Raw genomic sequence first — 21766 nt, forward strand, 5'->3', positions numbered from 1 at the left:
CTGTCTCATAATAATAATAATAATAATAAAAACCACTATTAGTGGTCACTAAGTTCCTTAGTATTCTATTATATCCTAAAGCCACACGTTTGTGACACACGAGTTCTTTATGTCCCCCTTACCATCTAATATGATCCTCATCACAAGATGTTATACTAAGATCCATATCCCAGCTAATGGTGGGTTAATTTAACCATAGTTATTATGACCATTGGTCTTAGTTTATGATGCACGCACAATTGGCTTATCATGGGATAATTAATCCCAACAATAAGTCGCCAAATAAGGTCACTGTTTCTACACTCTCAGATTATGCACTATTGGAAATGACAATACTCCTATCCCCCCTCCACATAGATATCTCATTATTTTCAATTCTCAATTTATTTAAATGTAATTCAATCGATTCAATGTAAATTAATTGAAAAAAATGCGAGCTTTAATTGAGAGATATTTACTAATTTATCCAAATGGGAAAATACATGTGCAATTTTTTTTTTTCCTTGTGTAATAAAAAACTTAAAACCCAGAATTCAATAGCCATATCCAAAAAGAGCAAACATTTGCATTGACAAAGAGGCCAGTTAGGCTTCGAAACATTTGCTGTCTTCAAACATGGCCACCAAATGCCAAGTTTTTTTTTTTTTGTAAATATTTTTATGTAAGATTCAACACAATACATACATAATATCTGAACCAGTGGGACGAAACAATAGTGCAATACAAACATGAGAAATAGGTCTGACAATAGTTACACCTCCAGATTGAGATAAGAGGCCACTCAAAAGGCCTCACAAGCATTGAACAGGACCACAGAAGGTCGTCTTGACCATAGGGGATCGTTCCAGGGTCGTAAATGACCCACTACTTTTTCTAGTTTATTTTCTGCAAGAGCCCAGTAAAGTTAGATAGACTTAGATTTAAAAATAAGGCATCGTCGCTTGCAAATAAGAAACTGCACCCATGTGTCATAGCCTAGACCACTATTATAAACCTATAAAGTTGTGATCTGGGAAAATAGATAGTGTTATCAACCTAAAATAAAAAAAAATAAAATAAAATAAAAATATCTCTCTTATCATATTGTGGCTCTCTAAAGCAGTTTAGGGGTTGCATTCAGGTTTTGTAAATAAGCCAAGAGAAGGGGGACCTGCTGCTAAGGGAAAGAGAACACTTATAGATCTCATGTAGTGAAGATGGGTATTTATCTAAGAGTAGGTGCAATAGCTGATCTACCATCCGTTAGCAGCATAAACTTCTATTGCTATACAGGGCCTGTAGGCCTCGCCAGGGGGTGTTACCCTCAAAAAACAGCACAAGTGTACGAGTCATAATTTAAACTGGAGTGCCAGATGCCCCGGACAAGCCAGGGGCACGTCCGGAATCATCAGTCAGCTCCCACCATTCATTATCAGGGCGCCCAGGCAGGCGGAGCCGAAAACAATGAAGAAATAAGGGAGAGGGTAGAGGCGTACACAGAGCAGGAAGATAAGCAAGAGAGACAGGTGAGGAACATCCAAGTGTCACTTATAGGGGCATGGGGATAAAGGGAAGAGGGGGGGGCTCAGACAGGGGGGAAGGGAAAGATAAAGGAGAGACTAAAGGAGAGGAGAGGACTTCCCGAAACAGGGGCGGGGGGGGGGCCTCTAAGTACTAATCAAGCCTAAATGGGGGGCCTGAAAATCCAGGTATTATTTATAGTTCCCTAGAGGGCTGGTTTCTATGGATCCAGAGATCCCAAATTCTCCAGTATGATTCCATTTTGTTTAGATGTTGGTAAAATCCTCTCTCCATCAGGGTATATGTTTCTAAGGTCTGTTTAACTTCAGACAAGGCAGGAGGATCCGGCTGTCTCCATCTCCTGGCAATGGAGAGTTTGGTGGCAGCAAAAATAAAAATGGCTAGTTGGCGTTAAGGTTTGGGTGTTTGTCTCGGGAAAATGTTAAGGAGAGCTATTCCCGGTTCCTCAGCGATTGACATCCCAACTGACTTGCACAACCCGAAAACCCCTTTCCATAGATTTTCCAGTACTGGGCAAGACCACCACATATGGAGATCGGAGCCCACCTGGCCGCATTTTCTCCAGCATAAGGACGTATGGGACGGGGCTATCTGCACTAATCTTAAGGGAATGTAGTGCCATCTTAAGCAAACTTTCATATAGAGTTCCAGTGAGTTATAACAATGGAGTGTTTTTTTAGTAAGCAGAAATGTTTGTGACCAGGTCTTCTCTGAGATTTGGGTTCTCAAATCTTTTTCCCAAGCCTTCAGTTGCCATACTACGCCTGTGCTAACGTCTTTCATTATTAACATGTAGTGAGTGGAAAGGGGTCTCACCAGGGACGAGCCTGATTTCCACCTTTGTTCCCAGGTTGTTAGAGCCCTGAGATCTGTCGCCGGGAATCCCCAGCTCGACAGGAATTTATGGAGACGAAGTCTTTCGAACAAGAACCACGGAGGGGGGTTGCTTTCGTCACCTCGTAGCTCGGGTTCGGCGAGCTGCAGGGTATTTTGTCGGTAAAGATCAGATACTCTTAGTAGGTCCCATTGACCCCATTGCGAGTAATGCGAATCAGGGACACCTCTAAGCAAGCCTATAATCAAATGAATAGGGGAGGGGTGTGGAGCTATGTCCGCATAATGCCTGATGTTCTTCCAACACACCAGGGTCTGTTTGATTATGGAATTCTTAATACCCACCTCGTCAATTAAGTAGTCTGTGATCCATGGCAAGTCTTCCAGCTTAACCCCCAAAGGGAGAGAGAACTGTTCAACTCTTTTCCAGCCCGATGTCTGTTCAGCAGTCCCCCAGTCACATATATGGGACAGTCTAGCGGCCTCGTAATAGGAGCTAGGCAACGTATTATTTTAATGTGACAAGACTTAGCCAAACAGAGGAGGAAAGGGATTTGGGAGTAGTAATAGATAACAAGCTAATGATGGGTGCACAATGCAGGGCAGCAGCTACAAATGCTAATAAGATACTAGCATGTATTAAAAGAGGCATTGATTTAAGGGAGGAAAGCATCATTCTGTCACTATATAAAGCCCTGGTAAGACCTCACCTTGAGTATGGAGTGCAGTTCTGGGAACCGATCGCTAAAAAAATACCTATTTAAAGTACCTATTTAAAGTACCTATTTAATTTAGCACTTGAGCCTCTGGCAATATTGCTAAGGAAAGAATTAGACGGGATTAAGATATGTAAAAAGAAAATAACACTTCTTTATGCAGATGATTTACTTGTCCTACTAACTAACACTAAGAAAAATATACCATTATTATCCCAGATTTTACAGGATTTCGGTACTTTTGCAGGTTATAAAATAAATATACAAAAAACTGAAATCTTCTGGCTAGACAAAAACAAAGACTCCATACAAAATATCCCGTTTAAAGAGGCAAAAGATTCATTCACTTATCTTGGAATCAAATTTTCTAAAAATATAGAAGAATGGTATGATTTCAGTTATCCACCTGTCTTTCTTAAAATTAAGCATGATTTGGAAAAAACATAATTTATGTAAGAACTTACCTGATAAATTCATTTCTTTCATATTGGCAAGAGTCCATGAGCTAGTGACGTATGGGATACACATTCCTACCAGGAGGGGCAAAGTTTCCCAAACCTCAAAATGCCTATAAATACACCCCTCACCACACCCACAATTCAGTTTAACGAATAGCCAAGAAGTGGGGTGATAAGAAAGGAGCGAAAGCATCAAACAAGGAATTGGAATAATTGTGCTTTATACAAAAAAATCATAACCCCCACAAAAAGGGTGGGCCTCATGGACTCTTGCCAATATGAAAGAAATGAATTTATCAGGTAAGTTCTTACATAAATTATGTTTTATTTCATGTAATTGGCAAGAGTCCATGAGCTAGTGACGTATGGGATAGCAGATACCCAAGATGTGGAACTTCTACGCAAGAGTCACTAGAGAGGGAGGGATTAAATAAAGACAGCCAATTCAGCTGAAAAAATAATCCATAACCCAAATCAAAAAGTTTTAATCTTAAAATGAAAAAAACAAATTATAAGCAGAAGAATCAAACTGAAAAAGCTGCCTGAAGTACTTTTCTACCAAAAACTGCTTCAGAAGAAGAAAAAACATCAAAATGGTAGAATTTAGTAAAAGTATGCAAAGAAGACCAAGTTGCTGCTTTGCAAATCTGATCAGCAGAAGCTTCATTTCTAAACGCCCAGGAAGTAGAAACTGACCTAGTAGAATGAGCTGTAATCCTTTGAGGCGGGGATTTACCCGACTCCACATAAGCATGATGAATCAAAGACTTTAACCAAGATGCCAAAGAAATGGCAGAGGCCTTCTGACCTTTCCTAGAACCAGAAAAGACAACAAATAGACTAGAAGTCTTCCTGAAATCTTTAGTAGCTTCAACATAATATTTCAAAGCTCTAACTACATCCAAAGAATGTAAAGATCTCTCCAGAGTATTCTTAGGATTAGGACATAATGAAGGGACAACAATTTTTCTACTAATGTTGTTAGAATTCACAACTTTAGGTAAAAATTTAAATGAAGTCTGCAACACCACCTTATCCTGATGAAAAATCAGAAAAGGAGATTCACAAGAAAGAGCAGATAATTCAGAAACTCTTCTAGCAGAAGAGATTTCCAAAAGGAACAAAACTTTCCAAGAAAGTAATTTAATATCCAGAGAATGCATAGGCTCAAACGGAGGAGCTTGTAAAGCCCTCAGAACCAAATTGAGACTTCAAGGAGGAGAGATTAACTTAATGACAGGTTTGATACGAACCAAAGCCTGTACAAAACAATGAATATCAGGATGATTAGCAATCTTTCTGTGAAAAAGTAAAAAAAAACAGCACCAAAAGTAAAAGTATAGTGATCTCTCCTACAATAATACAAATAACAGCAATTTGTATTGGCAGAACAGTAGTAAACAATTTTTAGTTTAGTCTTCACTCCAGCTTAAAATGAAATGGGAACATGCAGTTTGAAAAAACGCCACAAGATAGCATATGGGTAGGAAGTGGAGGTATCGGTTTAAGTATCGGTGCATTTGCACGAGTACAAGTACTCATGCAAATACTTGGTATCGGTGCAACTCTAATTATATATATATATATATATATATATATATATATATATATATATATATATATATATATACACATACATACATACAGGTATACCTCACTTTACAGCGCTTCACTTTACAGCGCTTCGCTAATACAGCGCTTTGTGGAGCTGAAGTTCAACATCCAAGGATTTTAAAACAGTGCTGTAATCTTCGTGAGATTGCAAGAAAAGTGACTGGCACAATTTTATTATGCTTAGTTCACTCTGTTTACAGCATTACAGTGCAATCTATGTCTCAGTGCTATACTCTGGCAAATTGTACTATAGTGATTGTCACTATTTTACAGGTACAGTATTTATTGAATACTGTGCTGTGCGAGTGTTAAACTAAACTTAGCGCTATTGCACACCTAATATAAGTTAATTAAAATATGTTTTTAAGTTTTTAAACACACTGGCAAGGAGGGAAAAGAAAGCTAAAACTGCCTTGTTTCACTTTAAGGCGGTTTTCACTTTACAGCGGGGCTCCGGTCCCTAACCCGCTGTATGAGCGGGGTATACCTGTACATACATACATATACACATATATATACATACACACATATACACATATATATATATATACACATATATACATATATATACACACACACACAGGTGTCCCTTGGTGCACCGTTTCAGAATAACAACCTTTTTTTACAGTCATGTGACTGCTATTGAAAAGCATTGAGAAGCAGTGCATTGATTAAAATAGCCAGTAGGTGGAACTGTCCGCTTGTTTTGCAGCAAAGATATGCAAGCCAAGCAAGCTAAAATGAATCAGTATAACTAGACCTGAGCTATCAAGCAGCTTTCATAGGAAAAAGATCTTCCTGTATATAAATCAGTCCAGATTGGAATGCATAGAAATAATTGTTTGTAGAAAAATGCAAGTAAAGTCTGTGTTGTGTGATTATTTTATGAGGTTTATAATGCTGTTTAGCAATTAAAGTCTTAATTTCAAAGCTTTAAAAATAATGTATTAGGTGTTACTTATGACAATTTTGAGAGGGGCCTGGAACCTAACTCCCTCACTTCCCATTGACTTACATTATAAACTGGGTTTCAATTTACAACCATTCCTTCTGGAACCTAACCCCGGCATAAACTGAGGGCTATCTATATAAATATGCAAACAACAAATGTTGTGCAAAAGAGATTTTCAGGGACAAAAAAAATCCAGGGACATACAACAAAATCCCGGGACTGTCCCTGGAAATCAGGGACTGTTGGCAACTAAGCCCCCCCCATACAAACAGCAGCCAAGGCTTAGTCAAATATCAAATAAATGATATATAATAAATAATATAACAACAAATATTAAAGAGAAAGCAAACACTCTATAAGAAACCTGTGTCCTAGTAGTGGTAATTCTAATGTTATTGTCAATATAACAACTGTGATCTGTATAGCCAGTGTACAAGTGGAAGTGGCTATATATATATATATATAATATGAAATAATCTAATTATCATTAGAATAAATAGAATGAAATTTGCCTTGGATCTTGGAAGTATTAATATACATCAATTCTAAATATATCATGTAGGTAAACTGTTAAACATTTTTGAACACAGTCTGTTTATTATTAACAAATGTTTATTATGTGCAATCATAAAAAGGATCAATATTTTAATCTTTATGTTTAACATTAGAAGGATTTTATAAGATAATATCCTTTTAAACAATAATATCTCTATAAGCTGATCTTCTTAGATAACTTCAATTCTGTTGTAACTAACTACGTATTGTTATCCATGTACTACCATAAAAACGGATAAAAAATGTTTTACTTAATTATTTAAAATATTTTTGGTTCTCTGTGTCCGCACTCACTAATGATATTAAATATTAAAAACTGAAGTATTAAATACTAAACATTATCTATAGAAGCTAAAAAGCTGTTATTAGGGAACTTCTAAAGTAGTTATAACATTCTTTATCCCCATGACTTCCAAAATACTGGATCAAATAAACAATGACCAAGTGTGATCGTTTTATAATTAAGTTACACCTATAAAGGTGTGTATGTTACCTTCCCCCTTTATCTTTGAGTACGGGGAAACCCGAAACGCGTCCTTTGGCATGGGATGTGACAGCTCTCTGCTTTTTTATTGTGTTGTGAGCCCTTACTGCTATTTTTGTGTGTTATAACAGTCTTTTAATTAAATAAATATGTGTTTTTACTGAGCCGCCCTAGCACTTTTTTCTTGGATTTGTTTGCTGCTTTGAACCTGGCTATTGGGCTCGTAAAACACTTTGACAAAAAAATATACATATTTGGATTTATTACTTGTCATCCATATTAACTAAGACTGTTATGTAGTTTGTTTACTTTTTATACACACAGCAGTGGGCAAATTTACAAGGAGGTGAAATAACTAATTAAACTCCTTTTATTGAACACAATAGTTCATACTTGATCATTATTAATGTGATATCCATAGTTGCATAGTTTTTTGAACAGAAAGTGTTTTTTAATAACACTTTGAAATAAAGGAATAAAGTATTTTTTAACTGTTAAGATGGAATCTGGAAATGGCATCCCAAAATACTATTCAATGGATAGAACATTTGATAAGGATTTGGAGTCATCTGAATTTGAAAATATATTTTCAACAAGTAGGACTCAGACAGCACTTGGGGATTTATTTTTTGAGATGGAGACCCTAAAAATTAAAGAGGCAAGGTTTAAAATAGATAAATGGACACTAGAGAGATACCATAAATTGAACATGATACCGAGAGGATTACGTTTAAATAAATACCCTACTTTTGAAGTCACAGATGAAGATTACATCAAAGAATGGAACGAAGTTTTAACAGAGTGCTCTATCAAACTTATGCTGCTAGTAATTAAATATAAAGCAATGGAACTTACTAAGACAAGAGAAAAGATAGTTGCATTACAAGTTTCACTAGATGGCTTCCTACAAGACCAAGATTACATGGAGATGGATGTGATATTACAAACCACTGTAGAAGAAACTAAGAAAAGCATCATTGAAGTAAAGCACTCCAAATACTTGAGACAATGATGACTATAAAAACAATGCAGTGTTCATAAGGAAGAGAAAGGATAGGTTCATTCAAAACAGGATGGGTAACAGACGAACGAGGAGATGGAGGTCTAGATCTCGCTCAAGACACAATGAAGTGAATGACGTGACCGAGTCATCATCTAAGAGGGTCTTTTTTTCGGACACTGATGCCGATTCTGGGGAAGATGAACTAACATTATATAATCCCCCAGAGACTGAACAAAGAACCGTTATCAATACTGACTATGAAATTCATAATCAGGGAGCAAATCTAGAAAGCAGACCATCTATCCTTAAAAAACAGGGTAAACAAAAGAAAGTGACAGGACAGAATAGAACAGCTGAGATACCACAATATACACAGGAATCCTATCCTAGGGAGATAGTACAAAATAAAAATAAAAATCAAGAGGTTAACTCAAAAAGAAATCAGTCAGTAGGTAGAGGAAGAGGTCAAAACAGACAGGATAGAGTGGATCCAGCAAAAAAGTACTCAAATATTGGGCAAAGATCAGAGAGTGCAAGACTACCAGTAGCTATGGGAGGTGTATATGAAGAACAGGAAAATCACACAAGTATGGAACAGGTTTTTTACCTTCCCCCAGAAAAACCAGAAGGGGGGGGGCAAGGAAAAAGCTTGCAAGGCAGGGAGCGTTATTTGCTCAGAACCAACAAGAATCAAACAAAGAATACTTTGTGAATAAAAAAGGGGAAACCATATATATTGTTGGTAATGTGATTAACGTGACAAATTCAGATCTTACTGATGCTCAATACTCAGTGTTAAATTTAGGATTAGGGTTTTCACCAACCACTAAGTTCAATCTTTTTAACACCCTAATTGATCTAAATAGATTTGTTAGACATCTCACATTAAGACGCCATTTTGCAAGTGACTCTGAAAATGAATTAATGTCTCCAGATTTGGATGATCCAGATATGCTAGCAAATGATCAAACTAGCAATTATGAATTGAGATTTGATGAACTCTGTAGCATCCAAGATCTGGAAGACCTTTTAGACCTTAATCAGCAGGATAATGAGTCCATTTATCAAACTTCAGGGACCTATAGATTAACTCAGTCCATGGCACAAAAATCTAGATTCTATCCACTACAAAGTAGAGTAAAGGTATTGGAGAGGTTTCACAAGAGTGTTGAACTAGAACTTACAAAACTATATAAGAATGATACTAACCACAAACAGAATTTTACTAAGTTGCAAAGATCAGCTGTAAAAGAGCTAAAAGATAATCACAATTTAGTGATTAAAAGATCTGATAAGGGGGGCACCACTGTTGTCTTACGCCAACTAAACGATACAAAGACCTATATTCAGATAATGAATAATCCAACAAGAAAAATACAGAGAGAGGTACATACACTAATTGATGAAGGAGTTGATAAGAAATATATTGATAAAAAAACATCTGATTTTTTGTGTGTCCAATTCCCTAGAATCCCGGGAATTTCATGTTTTACCCAAGGTCCATAAGTCCCTTGAGGACATAAAAGGGAGACCTATTGTGTCAGGAATTGGGTCAGTGTTGGAACCACTCTCAGAATGGGTGGATAGTGTGCTACAGCCTATGGTGTCCCAGCTATGGAGTTATCTGCGTGATACTAAACATCTATTGAATTTATTGGCAGATTTCAAATGGGAAGATGGCCATAGCTGGGTCACCATAGATGTGGTTTCACTATACTCTTCTATCCCCCACCAATGGGGTCTCATGGCAATTGAGTTCTTTTTGAAGTCTGCTACTAATTTTGATGTTGACCAAATTAACTATTTTCTCAGAATAGTTAGATACTTACTTGAACACAACTATCTTGAGTTTTATGGATTGTTTTATCTCCAAAGGTGTGGGACTGCCATGGGCGCAAAATTTGCGCCTTCCTACGCCAATCTCTTTTTGGGTTGGTGGGAGGCGTCCCACATCTTTGGAGATAACAAGTACAGAACCTCGGTGGCCTTCTACAGAAGGTTCATCGATGATTTAGTGATAATATGGAAAGGTACCTCAAATGAAGCACTTGAATTTTTGGAGATCCTAAACTCTAATCAAGTAGGCCTACATTTTACTATGGAATGGCATGAAAATAACAAATTATCTTGATATTACACTTACAGGGAACAAACACACAAATAAAATTGAAACTAAAATCTATCGAAAACCAATTGCTAAAAATAACCTTTTGCACTCCACTAGTAGCGAAATTGCTCCAATGAAGATGACTATAAAGTGGAATGTGAAAGGTTAACTGAAGATCTTTTGCAAAGAGGATATAATAAAAATGTGATATGACGGACCAAAAAGCTGGTAGACAGTATCCCAAGAGAGGATTTATTAAAAGAAAAAAATCAAAAAGAGACCATGCTATGACAGGAATAAGAATGAACCAAAGACAACATTTGTAACGAGTTTTAGTGATCAGTACCCACAAATAGTTCAGATCATTAAAAAGCATATTCCTATTTTACTGGCGGATTCTAAACTCAAAAAGGTTGTTGAATCAGGCTGTAAATTTTCATATAAATGAAGTATGACGCTTGGAAATATATTATCCCCCACAGAACTTCCAAAACAAAAGACAAACAGTAGTTGGCTAGTACAGAAGGGTACATTTAAATGTAATTGTGCCAGATGTAAAGCATGTAACTACGTTAATGTAAGTCCATTTTTTGAGTCCTATCGTACTAGAATGAGATACACCACTTCCCAATGCATAAATTGCAGTATGGGATATATTGTTTATCTGATCTCCTGTACTGATTGTAAACTGCAATATGTTGGACTCACCACTCATGAGGTAAGGTCAAGAGTCCGAGAACATATAAGCAATATAAATTGTGAAAAAGAATGTTCTCTCCTTGCCACACATTTTATACATCAACACCATCAGTCACTACAAACATTTAAGTGGCAGGCTATAGAGTTGGTATATACTCCAAAGAGAGGAGGTGACAGAGTTAAAGAACTTCAACGCAGAGAGGCCTTCTGGATCTTTAAATTGGAGACCAGATATCCAAAAGGTTTTAATTCCACCTTTGATATTATGAACCATTGGGAACTTTAATCTATTGCCAAAAAGCTTTATGGTATTTCTACTCTCTCACTAGTGTTTGGTACATCAAGTAAAACATCATATAAATGGAAATAAATGAAAGATTTTTATTATGATGTGATAGATAGAAGAATCTTGGTAAAGATCTATTTAAAATCTAAAAATCTAAAAGTTTAAAATTTCAGATTTCTTTTTAAAATTTAAAAAATTTGAAATTTATGATTAAAATTGATAAAAATTCTATTAAGAAGTTTAGAACATACTATCAATCAAATAAATGATATACAACAAATATTAAAGAGAAAGCAAACACTCTATAAGAAACCTGTGTCCTAGTAGTGGTAATTCTAATGTTATTGTCAATATAACAACTGTGATCTGTATAGCCAGTGTACAAGTGGAAGTGGCTATATATATATATAATATGAAATAATCTAATTATCATTAGAATAAATAGAATGAAATTTGCCTTGGATCTTGGAAGTATTAATATACATCAATTCTAAATATATCATGTAGGTAAACTGTTAAACATTTTTGAACACAGTCTGTTTATTATTAACAAATGTTTATTATGTGCAATCATAAAAAGGATCAATATTTTAATCTTTATGTTTAACATTAGAAGGATTTTATAAGATAATATCCTTTTAAACAATAATATCTCTATAAGCTGATCTTCTTAGATAACTTCAATTCTGTTGTAACTAACTACGTATTGTTATCCATGTACTACCATAAAAACGGATAAAAAATGTTTTACTTAATTATTTAAAATATATTTGGTTCTCTGTGTCCGCACTCACTAATAATATTAAATATTAAAAACTGAAGTATTAAATACTAAACATTATCTATAGAAGCTAAAAAGCTGTTATTAGGGAACTTCTAAAGTAGTTATAACATTCTTTATCCCCATGACTTCCAAAATACTGAATCAAATAAACAATGACCAAGTGTGATCGTTTTATAATTAAGTTACACCTATAAAGGTGTGTATGTTACCTTGCCCCTTTATCTTTGAGTACGGGGAAACCCGAAACGCGTCCTTTGGCATGGGATGTGACAGCTCTCTGCTTTTTTATTGTGTTGTGAGCCCTTACTGCTATTTTTGTGTGTTATAACAGTCTTTTAATTAAATAAATATTATGTGTTTTTATTGAGCCGCCCTAGCACTTTTTTCTTGGATTTGTTTAAGGCTTAGCGCCCCCCCCTACATACAGCAGCCATGACTTAGCGCCCCCCCTGCACACAGCAGCCATGGCTTAGCGCCCCCCCCTGCACACAGCAGCCAAGGCTTAGCGCCCCCCATACACACAGCAGCCAAGGCTTAGCGCCCCCCATACACACAGCAGCCAAGGCTTAGCGCCCCCCATACACACAGCAGCCAAGGCTTAGCGCCCCCCATACACACAGCAGCCAAGGCTTAGCGCCCCCCATACACACAGCAGCCAAGGCTTAGCGCCCCCCATACACACAGCAGCCAAGGCTTAGCGCCCCCCATACACACAGCAGCCAAGGCTTAGCGCCCCCCATACACACAGCAGCCAAGGCTTAGCGCCCCCCATACACACAGCAGCCAAGGCTTAGCGCCCCCCATACACACAGCAGCCAAGGCTTAGCGCCCCCCCATACACACAGCAGCCAAGGCTTAGCGCCCCCCATACACACAGCAGCCAAGGCTTAGCGCCCCCCATACACACAGCAGCCAAGGCTTAGCGCCCCCCATACACACAGCAGCCAAGGCTTAGCGCCCCCCATACACACAGCAGCCAAGGCTTAGCGCCCCCCATACACACAGCAGCCAAGGCTTAGCGCCCCCCATACACACAGCAGCCAAGGCTTAGCGCCCCCCATACACACAGCAGCCAAGGCTTAGCGCCCCCCATACACACAGCAGCCAAGGCTTAGTGCAGTAGAGAGTAACACACAGGGTTTTTATATAGTACAATGTGTCCGATATAAACAAGCAAAAGCCAATCACATTCTGCCCCTTGTGTCCAGATTCCTGGGAGTAACAATTAACCCTCCCTTTTATGTCCGATAATTAACCTTCTTCTAGAGCAGACATCCTCAAACTTGGCCCTCCAGAAGTTTTGGAACTACATTTACCATGATGTTCAGCCAGCTGATATGCTGGCTGAGCAATGCATCATGGGAAATTTAGTTCCAAAACATCTGTAGGACCAAGTTTGAGGATGTCTGCTCTAGAGGGAGCCCCCCCCCCAGTGCTTGTAATCATTGTAAACGCACAGTTCTCTCTCACACACACACAGTTCTCTCACACACACACACACACACAGTTCTCTCACACACACACACACAGACACAGTTCTCTCACACACACACACACAGACACAGTTCTCTCACACACACACACACAGACACAGTCTCTCTCTCTCACACACACACACAGACACAGTTCTCTCACACACACACACACACAGACACAGTTCTCTCACACACACACACAGACACAGTTCTCTCACACACACACACAGACACAGTTCTCTCACACACACACACACACAGACACAGTTCTCTCACACACACACACAGACACAGTTCTCTCACACACACACACAGACACAGTTCTCTCACACACACACACACACAGTTCTCTCACACACACACACACAGTTCTCTCACACACACACACACAGTTCTCTCACACACACACACACAGTTCTCTCACACACACACACACAGTTCTCTCACACACACACACACAGTTCTCTCACACACACACACACAGTTCTCTCACACACACACACACAGTTCTCTCACACACACACACACAGTTCTCTCACACACACACACACAGTTCTCTCACACACACACACACAGTTCTCTCACACACACACACACAGTTCTCTCACACACACACACACAGTTCTCTCACACACACACACACAGTTCTCTCACACACACACACACAGTTCTCTCACACACACACACACAGTTCTCTCACACACACACACACAGTTCTCTCACACACACACACACAGTTCTCTCACACACACACACACAGTTCTCTCACACACACACACACAGTTCTCTCACACACACACACAGTTCTCTCACACACAGTTCTCTCACACACACACACAGTTCTCTCACACACACACACAGTTCTCTCACACACACACACAGTTCTCTCACACACACACACAGTTCTCTCACACACACACACAGTTCTCTCACACACACACACAGTTCTCTCACACACACACACAGTTCTCTCACACACACACACAGTTCTCTCACACACACACACAGTTCTCTCACACACACACACAGTTCTCTCACACACACACACAGTTCTCTCACACACACACACAGTTCTCTCACACACACACACAGTTCTCTCACACACACACACAGTTCTCTCACACACACACACAGTTCTCTCACACACACACAGTTCTCTCACACACACACACAGTTCTCTCACACACACACACAGTTCTCTCACACACACACAGTTCTCTCACACACACACAGTTCTCTCACACACACACAGTTCTCTCACACACACACAGTTCTCTCACACACACACAGTTCTCTCACACACACACAGTTCTCTCACACACACACAGTTCTCTCACACACACAGTTCTCTCACACACACACAGTTCTCTCACACACACACAATTCTCTCTCACACACACACACGTGTCTAACTCGCGCACACAATTCTCTCTCACACACAAAATACTCTCGCAGAGAAACACAAACACATTTAGAAACACATTTTATCTGGCATGCACACACTCACACACAAACAGACACACACTCACTAGCACACAGAAGCACACACAGAGAGACTTTTTGTGTTTTAACATATCTAAAAGGGTGCAATAGTGTAGTAGTCTTACAATAGTAATTGGTTTTTTACAAAATTTACGGTTGACACATGGTTTTAAAGGAACAATAAAGTCAAAATTAAACAAACAATCAAAATTAGCGATTCAGATACAACATGCGATTTTAATAATCTAAATACTTATAGTATTGCTTTGTTCTCTTTAATCCTTTATTAAAAAGCATACTTAGGCTGGCACAGGAGCAGCTACTGGCCCATTACCCCTCCATACAAAGACAGAGGCTGCCGCTGCTGGCCCCTTACCCCCCCATACAGAGGCAGCCGCTGGCCCCTTACCCTCCTCCCCCATACAGAGGCAGCCGCTGGCCCCTTACCCCCCCCCCCCCCCATACAGAGGCAGCCGCTGGCCCCTTACCCTCCCCCCCCCATACAGAGGCAGCCGCAGGCCCCACAGAGGCAGCCGCTGGCCCCTTACCCCCCCCCCCATACATACAGAGGCAGTCGATGGCCCCTAATCCCCTAGCAACCCCCACAAGCTGCTTACTGCTGATTTTTCATCACATTTACCTGTCACATGTGGCCTCAGATGACCGTTCAGTGGTGTCCGGAGAGGCCATGCCCTCAGCTGCAGAGAGAGACGTTACAGATCAGACCGTAGTTATATGAGTGACATAACCATTACTGCGTATTCCCTTTATACCACGTACGTACCTAATGTGTGTGACTGTCTCTGCGTATTCCCTGTATAGAGCGTAAGTACCTAATGTCTGTGACTCTCAGCTGTGTGTGCACAAGCTGTGTGTACCTGTGTGAGTGTGTCTCAGCTGTGTGTACCTGTGTGAGTGTGTCTCAGCTGTGTGTACCTGTGTGAGTGTGTCTCAGCTGTGTGTACCTGTGTGAGTGTGTCTCAGCTGTGTGTACCTGTGTGAGTGTGTCTCAGCTGTGTGTGCACAAGTTGTGTGTACCGGGGTGTGTTTCAGCTGTGTGCACAAGTTGTGTGTACCGGGGTGTGTTTCAGCTGTGTGTGCACAAGCTGTGTGTACCTGTGTGAGTGTGTCTCAGCTGTGTGTACCTGTGTGAGTGTGTCTCAGCTGTGTGTACCTGTGTGAGTGTGTCTCAGCTGTGTGTACCTGTGTGAGTGTGTCTCAGCTGTGTGTACCTGTGTGAGTGTGTCTCAGCTGTGTGTGCACAAGTTGTGTGTACCGGGGTGTGTTTCAGCTGTGTGCACAAGTTGTGTGTACCGGGGTGTGTTTCAGCTGTGTGTGCACAAGTTGTGTGTACCTGTGTGTGTACCTGTGTGTGTACCTGTGTGTGTACCTGTGTGTGTACCTGTGTGTGTACCTGTGTGTGTTTCAGCTGTGTGTGCACAAGTTGTGTGTACCTGTGTGAGTGTGTCTCAGCTGTGTGTACCTGTGTGAGTGTGTCTCAGCTGTGTGTACCTGTGTGAGTGTGTCTCAGCTGTGTGTGCACAAGTTGTGTGTACCGGGTGTGTTTCAGCTGTGTGTGCACAAGTTGTGTGTACCTGTGTGAGTGTGTCTCAGCTGTGTGTACCTGTGTGAGTGTGTCTCAGCTGTGTGTACCTGTGTGAGTGTGTCTCAGCTGTGTGTGCACAAGTTGTGTGTACCGGGTGTGTTTCAGCTGTGTGTGCACAAGTTGTGTGTACCTGTGTGAGTGTGTCTCAGCTGTGTGTACCTGTGTGAGTGTGTCTCAGCTGTGTGTACCTGTGTGAGTGTGTCTCAGCTGTGTGTACCTGTGTGAGTGTGTCTCAGCTGTGTGTGCACAAGTTGTGTGTACCGGGGTGTGTTTCAGCTGTGTGTGCACAAGTTGTGTGTACCGGGGTGTGTTTCAGCTGTGTGTGCACAAGTTGTGTGTACCGGGGTGTGTTTCAGCTGTGTGTGCACAAGTTGTGTGTACCGGGGTGTGTTTCAGCTGTGTGTGCACAAGTTGTGTGTACCGGGGTGTGTTTCAGCTGTGTGTGCACAAGTTGTGTGTACCGGGGTGTGTTTCAGCTGTGTGTGCACAAGTTGTGTGTACCTGTGTGAGTGTGTCTCAGCTGTGTGTACCTGTGTGAGTGTGTCTCAGCTGTGTGTACCTGTGTGAGTGTGTCTCAGCTGTGTGTACCTGTGTGAGTGTGTCTCAGCTGTGTGTACCTGTGTGAGTGTGTCTCAGCTGTGTGTACCTGTGTGAGTGTGTCTCAGCTGTGTGTACCTGTGTGAGTGTGTCTCAGCTGTGTGTACCTGTGTGAGTGTGTCTCAGCTGTGTGTACCTGTGTGAGTGTGTCTCAGCTGTGTGTACCTGTGTGAGTGTGTCTCAGCTGTGTGTGCACAAGTTGTGTGTACCGGGTGTGTTTCAGCTGTGTGTGCACAAGTTGTGTGTACCGGGGTGTGTTTCAGCGCTGTGTGCACAAGTTGTGTGTACCGGGGTGTGTTTCAGCTGTGTGTGCACAAGTTGTGTGTACCGGGGTGTGTTTCAGCTGTGTGTGCACAAGTTGTGTGTACCGGGGTGTGTTTCAGCTGTGTGTGCACAAGTTGTGTGTACCTGTGTGAGTGTGTCTCAGCTGTGTGTACCTGTGTGAGTGTGTCTCAGCTGTGTGTACCTGTGTGAGTGTGTCTCAGCTGTGTGTACCTGTGTGAGTGTGTCTCAGCTGTGTGTACCTGTGTGTGTGTGTCTCAGCTGTGTGTACCTGTGTGAGTGTGTCTCAGCTGTGTGTACCTGTGTGAGTGTGTCTCAGCTGTGTGTACCTGTGTGAGTGTGTCTCAGCTGTGTGTACCTGTGTGAGTGTGTCTCAGCTGTGTGTGCACCTGTGTGAAGTGTGTCTCAGCTGTGTGTGCACAAGTTGTGTGTACCGGGTGTGTTTCAGCTGTGTGTGCACAAAGTTGTGTGTACCGGGTGTGTTTCAGCTGTGTTGTGCACAGTTGTGTGTACCGGGGTGTGTTTCAGCTGTTTTGTCCCCTGTGTGTGCACAAGTTGTGTGTACCTGTGTGAGTGTGTCTCAGCTGTGCTGTACCGTGTGAGTGTGTCTCAGCTGTGTGTACCTGTGTGAGTGTGTCTCAGCTGTGTGTGCACAAGTTGTGTGTACCGGGTGTGTTTCAGCTGTGTGTGCACAAGTTGGTGTACCTGTGTGAGTGTGTCTCAGCTGTGTGTACCTGTGTGAGTGTGTCTCAGCTGTGTGTGCACAAGTTGTGTGTACCGGGTGTGTTTCAGCTGTGTGTGCACAAAGTTGTGTTGTACCGGGTGTGTTTCAGCTGGTGTGTGCACAAGTTGTGTGTACCGGGGTGTGTTTCAGCTGTGTGTGCACAAGTTGTGTGTACCGGGGTGTGTTTTCAGCTGTGTGTGCACAAGTTGTGTGTACCTGTGTGAGTGTGTCTCAGCTGTGTGTACCTGTGTGAGTGTGTCTCAGCTGTGTGTACTGTGTGAGTGTGTCTCAGCTGTGTGTACCTGTGTGAGTGTGTCTCAGCTGTGTGTACCTGTGTGAGTGTGTCTCAGCTGTGTGTACCTGTGTGAGTGTGTCTCAGCTGTGTGTGCACAAGTTGTGTGTACCGGGTGTGTTTCAGCTGTGAGTGCACAAGTTGTGTGTACCGGGGTGTGTTTCAGCTGTGTGTGCACAAGTTGTGTGTACCGGGGTGTGTTTCAGCTGTGTGTGCACAAGTTGTGTGTACCGGGGTGTGTTTCAGCTGTGTGTGCACAAGTTGTGTGTACCGGGGTGTGTTTCAGCTGTGTGTGCACAAGTTGTGTGTACCTGTGTGAGTGTGTGCACAAGTTGTGTGTACCTGTGTGAGTGTGTCTCAGCTGTGTGTACCTGTGTGAGTGTGTCTCAGCTGTGTGTACCTGTGTGAGTGTGTCTCAGCTGTGTGTACCTGTGTGAGTGTGTCTCAGCTGTGTGTGCACATGTTGTGTGTACCGGGTGTGTTTCAGCTGTGTGTGCACAAGTTGTGTGTACCTGTGTGAGTGTGTCTCAGCTGTGTGTACCTGTGTGAGTGTGTCTCAGCTGTGTGTACCTGTGTGAGTGTGTCCTCAGCTGTGTGTGCACAAGTTGTGTGTACCGGGTGTGTTTCAGCTGTGTGTGCACAAGTTGTGTGTACCGGGTGTGTTTCAGCTGTGTGTGCACAAGTTGTGTGTACCGGGTGTGTTTCAGCTGTGTGTGCACAAGTTGTGTGTACCGGGGTGTGTTTCAGCTGTGTGTGCACAAGTTGTGTGTACCTGTGTGAGTGTGTCTCAGCTGTGTGTACCTGTGTGAGTGTGTCTCAGCTGTGTGTACCTGTGTGAGTGTGTCTCAGCTGTGTGTGCACAAGTTGTGTGTACCGGGTGTGTTTCAGCTGTGTGTGCACAAGTTGTGTGTACCTGTGTGAGTGTGTCTCAGCTGTGTGTACCTGTGTGAGTGTGTCTCAGCTGTGTGTACCTGTGTGAGTGTGTCTCAGCTGTGTGTACCTGTGTGAGTGTGTCTCAGCTGTGTGTGCACAAGTTGTGTGTACCGGGGTGTGTTTCAGCTGTGTGTGCACAAGTTGTGTGTACCGGGTGTGTTTCAGCTGTGTGTGCACAAGTTGTGTGTACCGGGGTGTGTTTCAGCTGTGTGTGCACAAGTTGTGTGTACCTGTGTGAGTGTGTCTCAGCTGTGTGTACCTGTGTGAGTGTGTCTCAGCTGTGTGTGCACAAGTTGTGTGTACCGGGTGTGTTTCAGCTGTGTGTGCACAAGTTGTGTGTACCGGGTGTGTCTCAGCTGTGTGTGCACAAGTTGTGTGTACCGGGTGTGTCTCAGCTGTGTGTGCACAAGTTGTGTGTACCGGGGTGTGTCTCAGCTGTGTGTGCACAAGTTGTGTGTACCGGGTGTGTTTCAGCTGTGTGTGCACAAGTTGTGTGTACCTGTGTGAGTGTGTCTCAGGCTGTGTGTACCTGTGTGAGTGTGTCTCAGCTGTGTGTACCTGTGTGAGTGTGTCTCAGCTGGGGTGCACAAGTTTGTGTGTACGCTGTGTGAGTGTGTCTCAGCTGTGTGTGCACAAGTTGTGGTGTACCGGTGTGTCTCAGCTGTGTGTGCACAAGTTTGTGTGTACCGGGTGTGTCTCAGCTGTGTGTGCACAAGTTGTGTGTACCGGGTGTGTCTCAGCTGTGTGTGCACAAGTTGTGTGTACCGGGTGTGTCTCAGCTGTGTGTGCACAGTGTGTGTGTGTACCGGGTGTGTCTCAGCTGTGTGTGCACATGTTTGTGTACCGGGTGTGTCTCAGCTGTGTGTGCACAAGTTGTGTGTACCAGGGTGTGTCTCAGCTGTGTGTGCACAAGTTGTGTGTACCGGGTGTGTCTCAGCTGTGTGTGCACAAGTTGTGTGTACCGGGGTGTGTTTCAGCTGTGTGTGCACAAGTTGTGTGTACCGGGTGTGTTTCAGCTGTGTGTGCACAAGTTGTGTGTACCTGTGTGAGTGTGTCTCAGCTGTGTGTACCTGTGTGAGTGTGTCTCAGCTGTGTGTGCACAAGTTGTGTGTACCGGGTGTGTTTCAGCTGTGTGTGCACAAGTTGTGTGTACCGGGGTGTGTTTCAGCTGTGTGCACAAGTTGTGTGTACCGGGGTGTGTTTCAGCTGTGTGTGCACAAGTTGTGTGTACCGGGGTGTGTTTCAGCTGTGTGTGCACAAGTTGTGTGTACCTGTGTGAGTGTGTCTCAGCTGTGTGTACCTGTGTGAGTGTGTCTCAGCTGTGTGTACCTGTGTGAGTGTGTCTCAGCTGTGTGTACCTGTGTGAGTGTGTCTCAGCTGTGTGTACCTGTGTGAGTGTGTCTCAGCTGTGTGTGCACAAGTTGTGTGTACCGGGTGTGTTTCAGCTGTGTGTGCACAGGTTGTGTGTACCGGGGTGTGTTTCAGCTGTGTGTGCACAAGTTGTGTGTACCGGGTGTGTCTCAGCTGTGTGTGCACAAGTTGTGTGTACCGGGTGTGTCTCAGCTGTGTGTGCACCGGGTGTGTCTCAGCTGTGTGTGCACAAGTTGTGTGTACCTGTGTGAGTGTGTCTCAGCTGTGTGTACCTGTGTGAGTGTGTCTCAGCTGTGTGTACCTGTGTGAGTGTGTCTCAGCTGTGTGTGCACAAGTTGTGTGTACCGGGTGTGTTTCAGCTGTGTGTGCACAAGTTGTGTGTACCTGTGTGAGTGTGTCTCAGCTGTGTGTACCTGTGTGAGTGTGTCTCAGCTGTGTGTACCTGTGTGAACCTGTCTCAGCTGTGTGTACCTGTGTGAGTGTGTCTCAGCTGTGTGTGCACAAGTTGTGTGTACCGGGTGTGTTTCAGCTGTGTGTGCACAAGTTGTGTGTACCTGTGTGAGTGTGTCTCAGCTGTGTGTACCTGTGTGAGTGTGTCTCAGCTGTGTGTGCACAAGTTGTGTGTACCGGGTGTGTCTCAGCTGTGTGTGCACAAGTTGTGTGTACCGGGTGTGTTTCAGCTGTGTGTGCACAAGTTGTGTGTACCTGTGTGAGTGTGTCTCAGCTGTGTGTACCTGTGTGAGTGTGTCTCAGCTGTGTGTACCTGTGTGAGTGTGTCTCAGCTGTGTGTGCACAAGTTGTGTGTACCGGGTGTGTTTCAGCTGTGTGTGCACAAGTTGTGTGTACCTGTGTGAGTGTGTCTCAGCTGTGTGTGCACAAGTTGTGTGTACCGGGTGTGTCTCAGCTGTGTGTGCACAAGTTGTGTGTACCGGGTGTGTCTCAGCTGTGTGTGCACAAGTTGTGTGTACCGGGTGTGTCTCAGCTGTGTGTG

At 42.5% G+C, this 21766-nt stretch overlaps 1 protein-coding gene across 1 annotated transcript in view; it reads right to left on the reverse strand.

Annotated features, from left to right (window-relative positions):
- Positions 1–15866, reverse strand: part of LOC128646832 (uncharacterized) — a 355386-nt gene extending 339520 nt beyond the window's left edge. Inside the window, exon 1 of the mRNA XM_053699630.1 lies at positions 15611–15866. Within this exon, the coding sequence (XP_053555605.1) occupies positions 15611–15660 (50 nt within the window). The 5' untranslated portion in view covers positions 15661–15866. The remainder of the gene's footprint in view (positions 1–15610) is intronic.
- Between the last annotated feature and the right edge of the window lie 5900 nt (positions 15867–21766).

Source organism: Bombina bombina, chromosome 2 (genome assembly GCF_027579735.1).
Source record: "Bombina bombina isolate aBomBom1 chromosome 2, aBomBom1.pri, whole genome shotgun sequence".
In the NCBI taxonomy this organism is placed as follows: domain Eukaryota; kingdom Metazoa; phylum Chordata; class Amphibia; order Anura; family Bombinatoridae; genus Bombina; species Bombina bombina.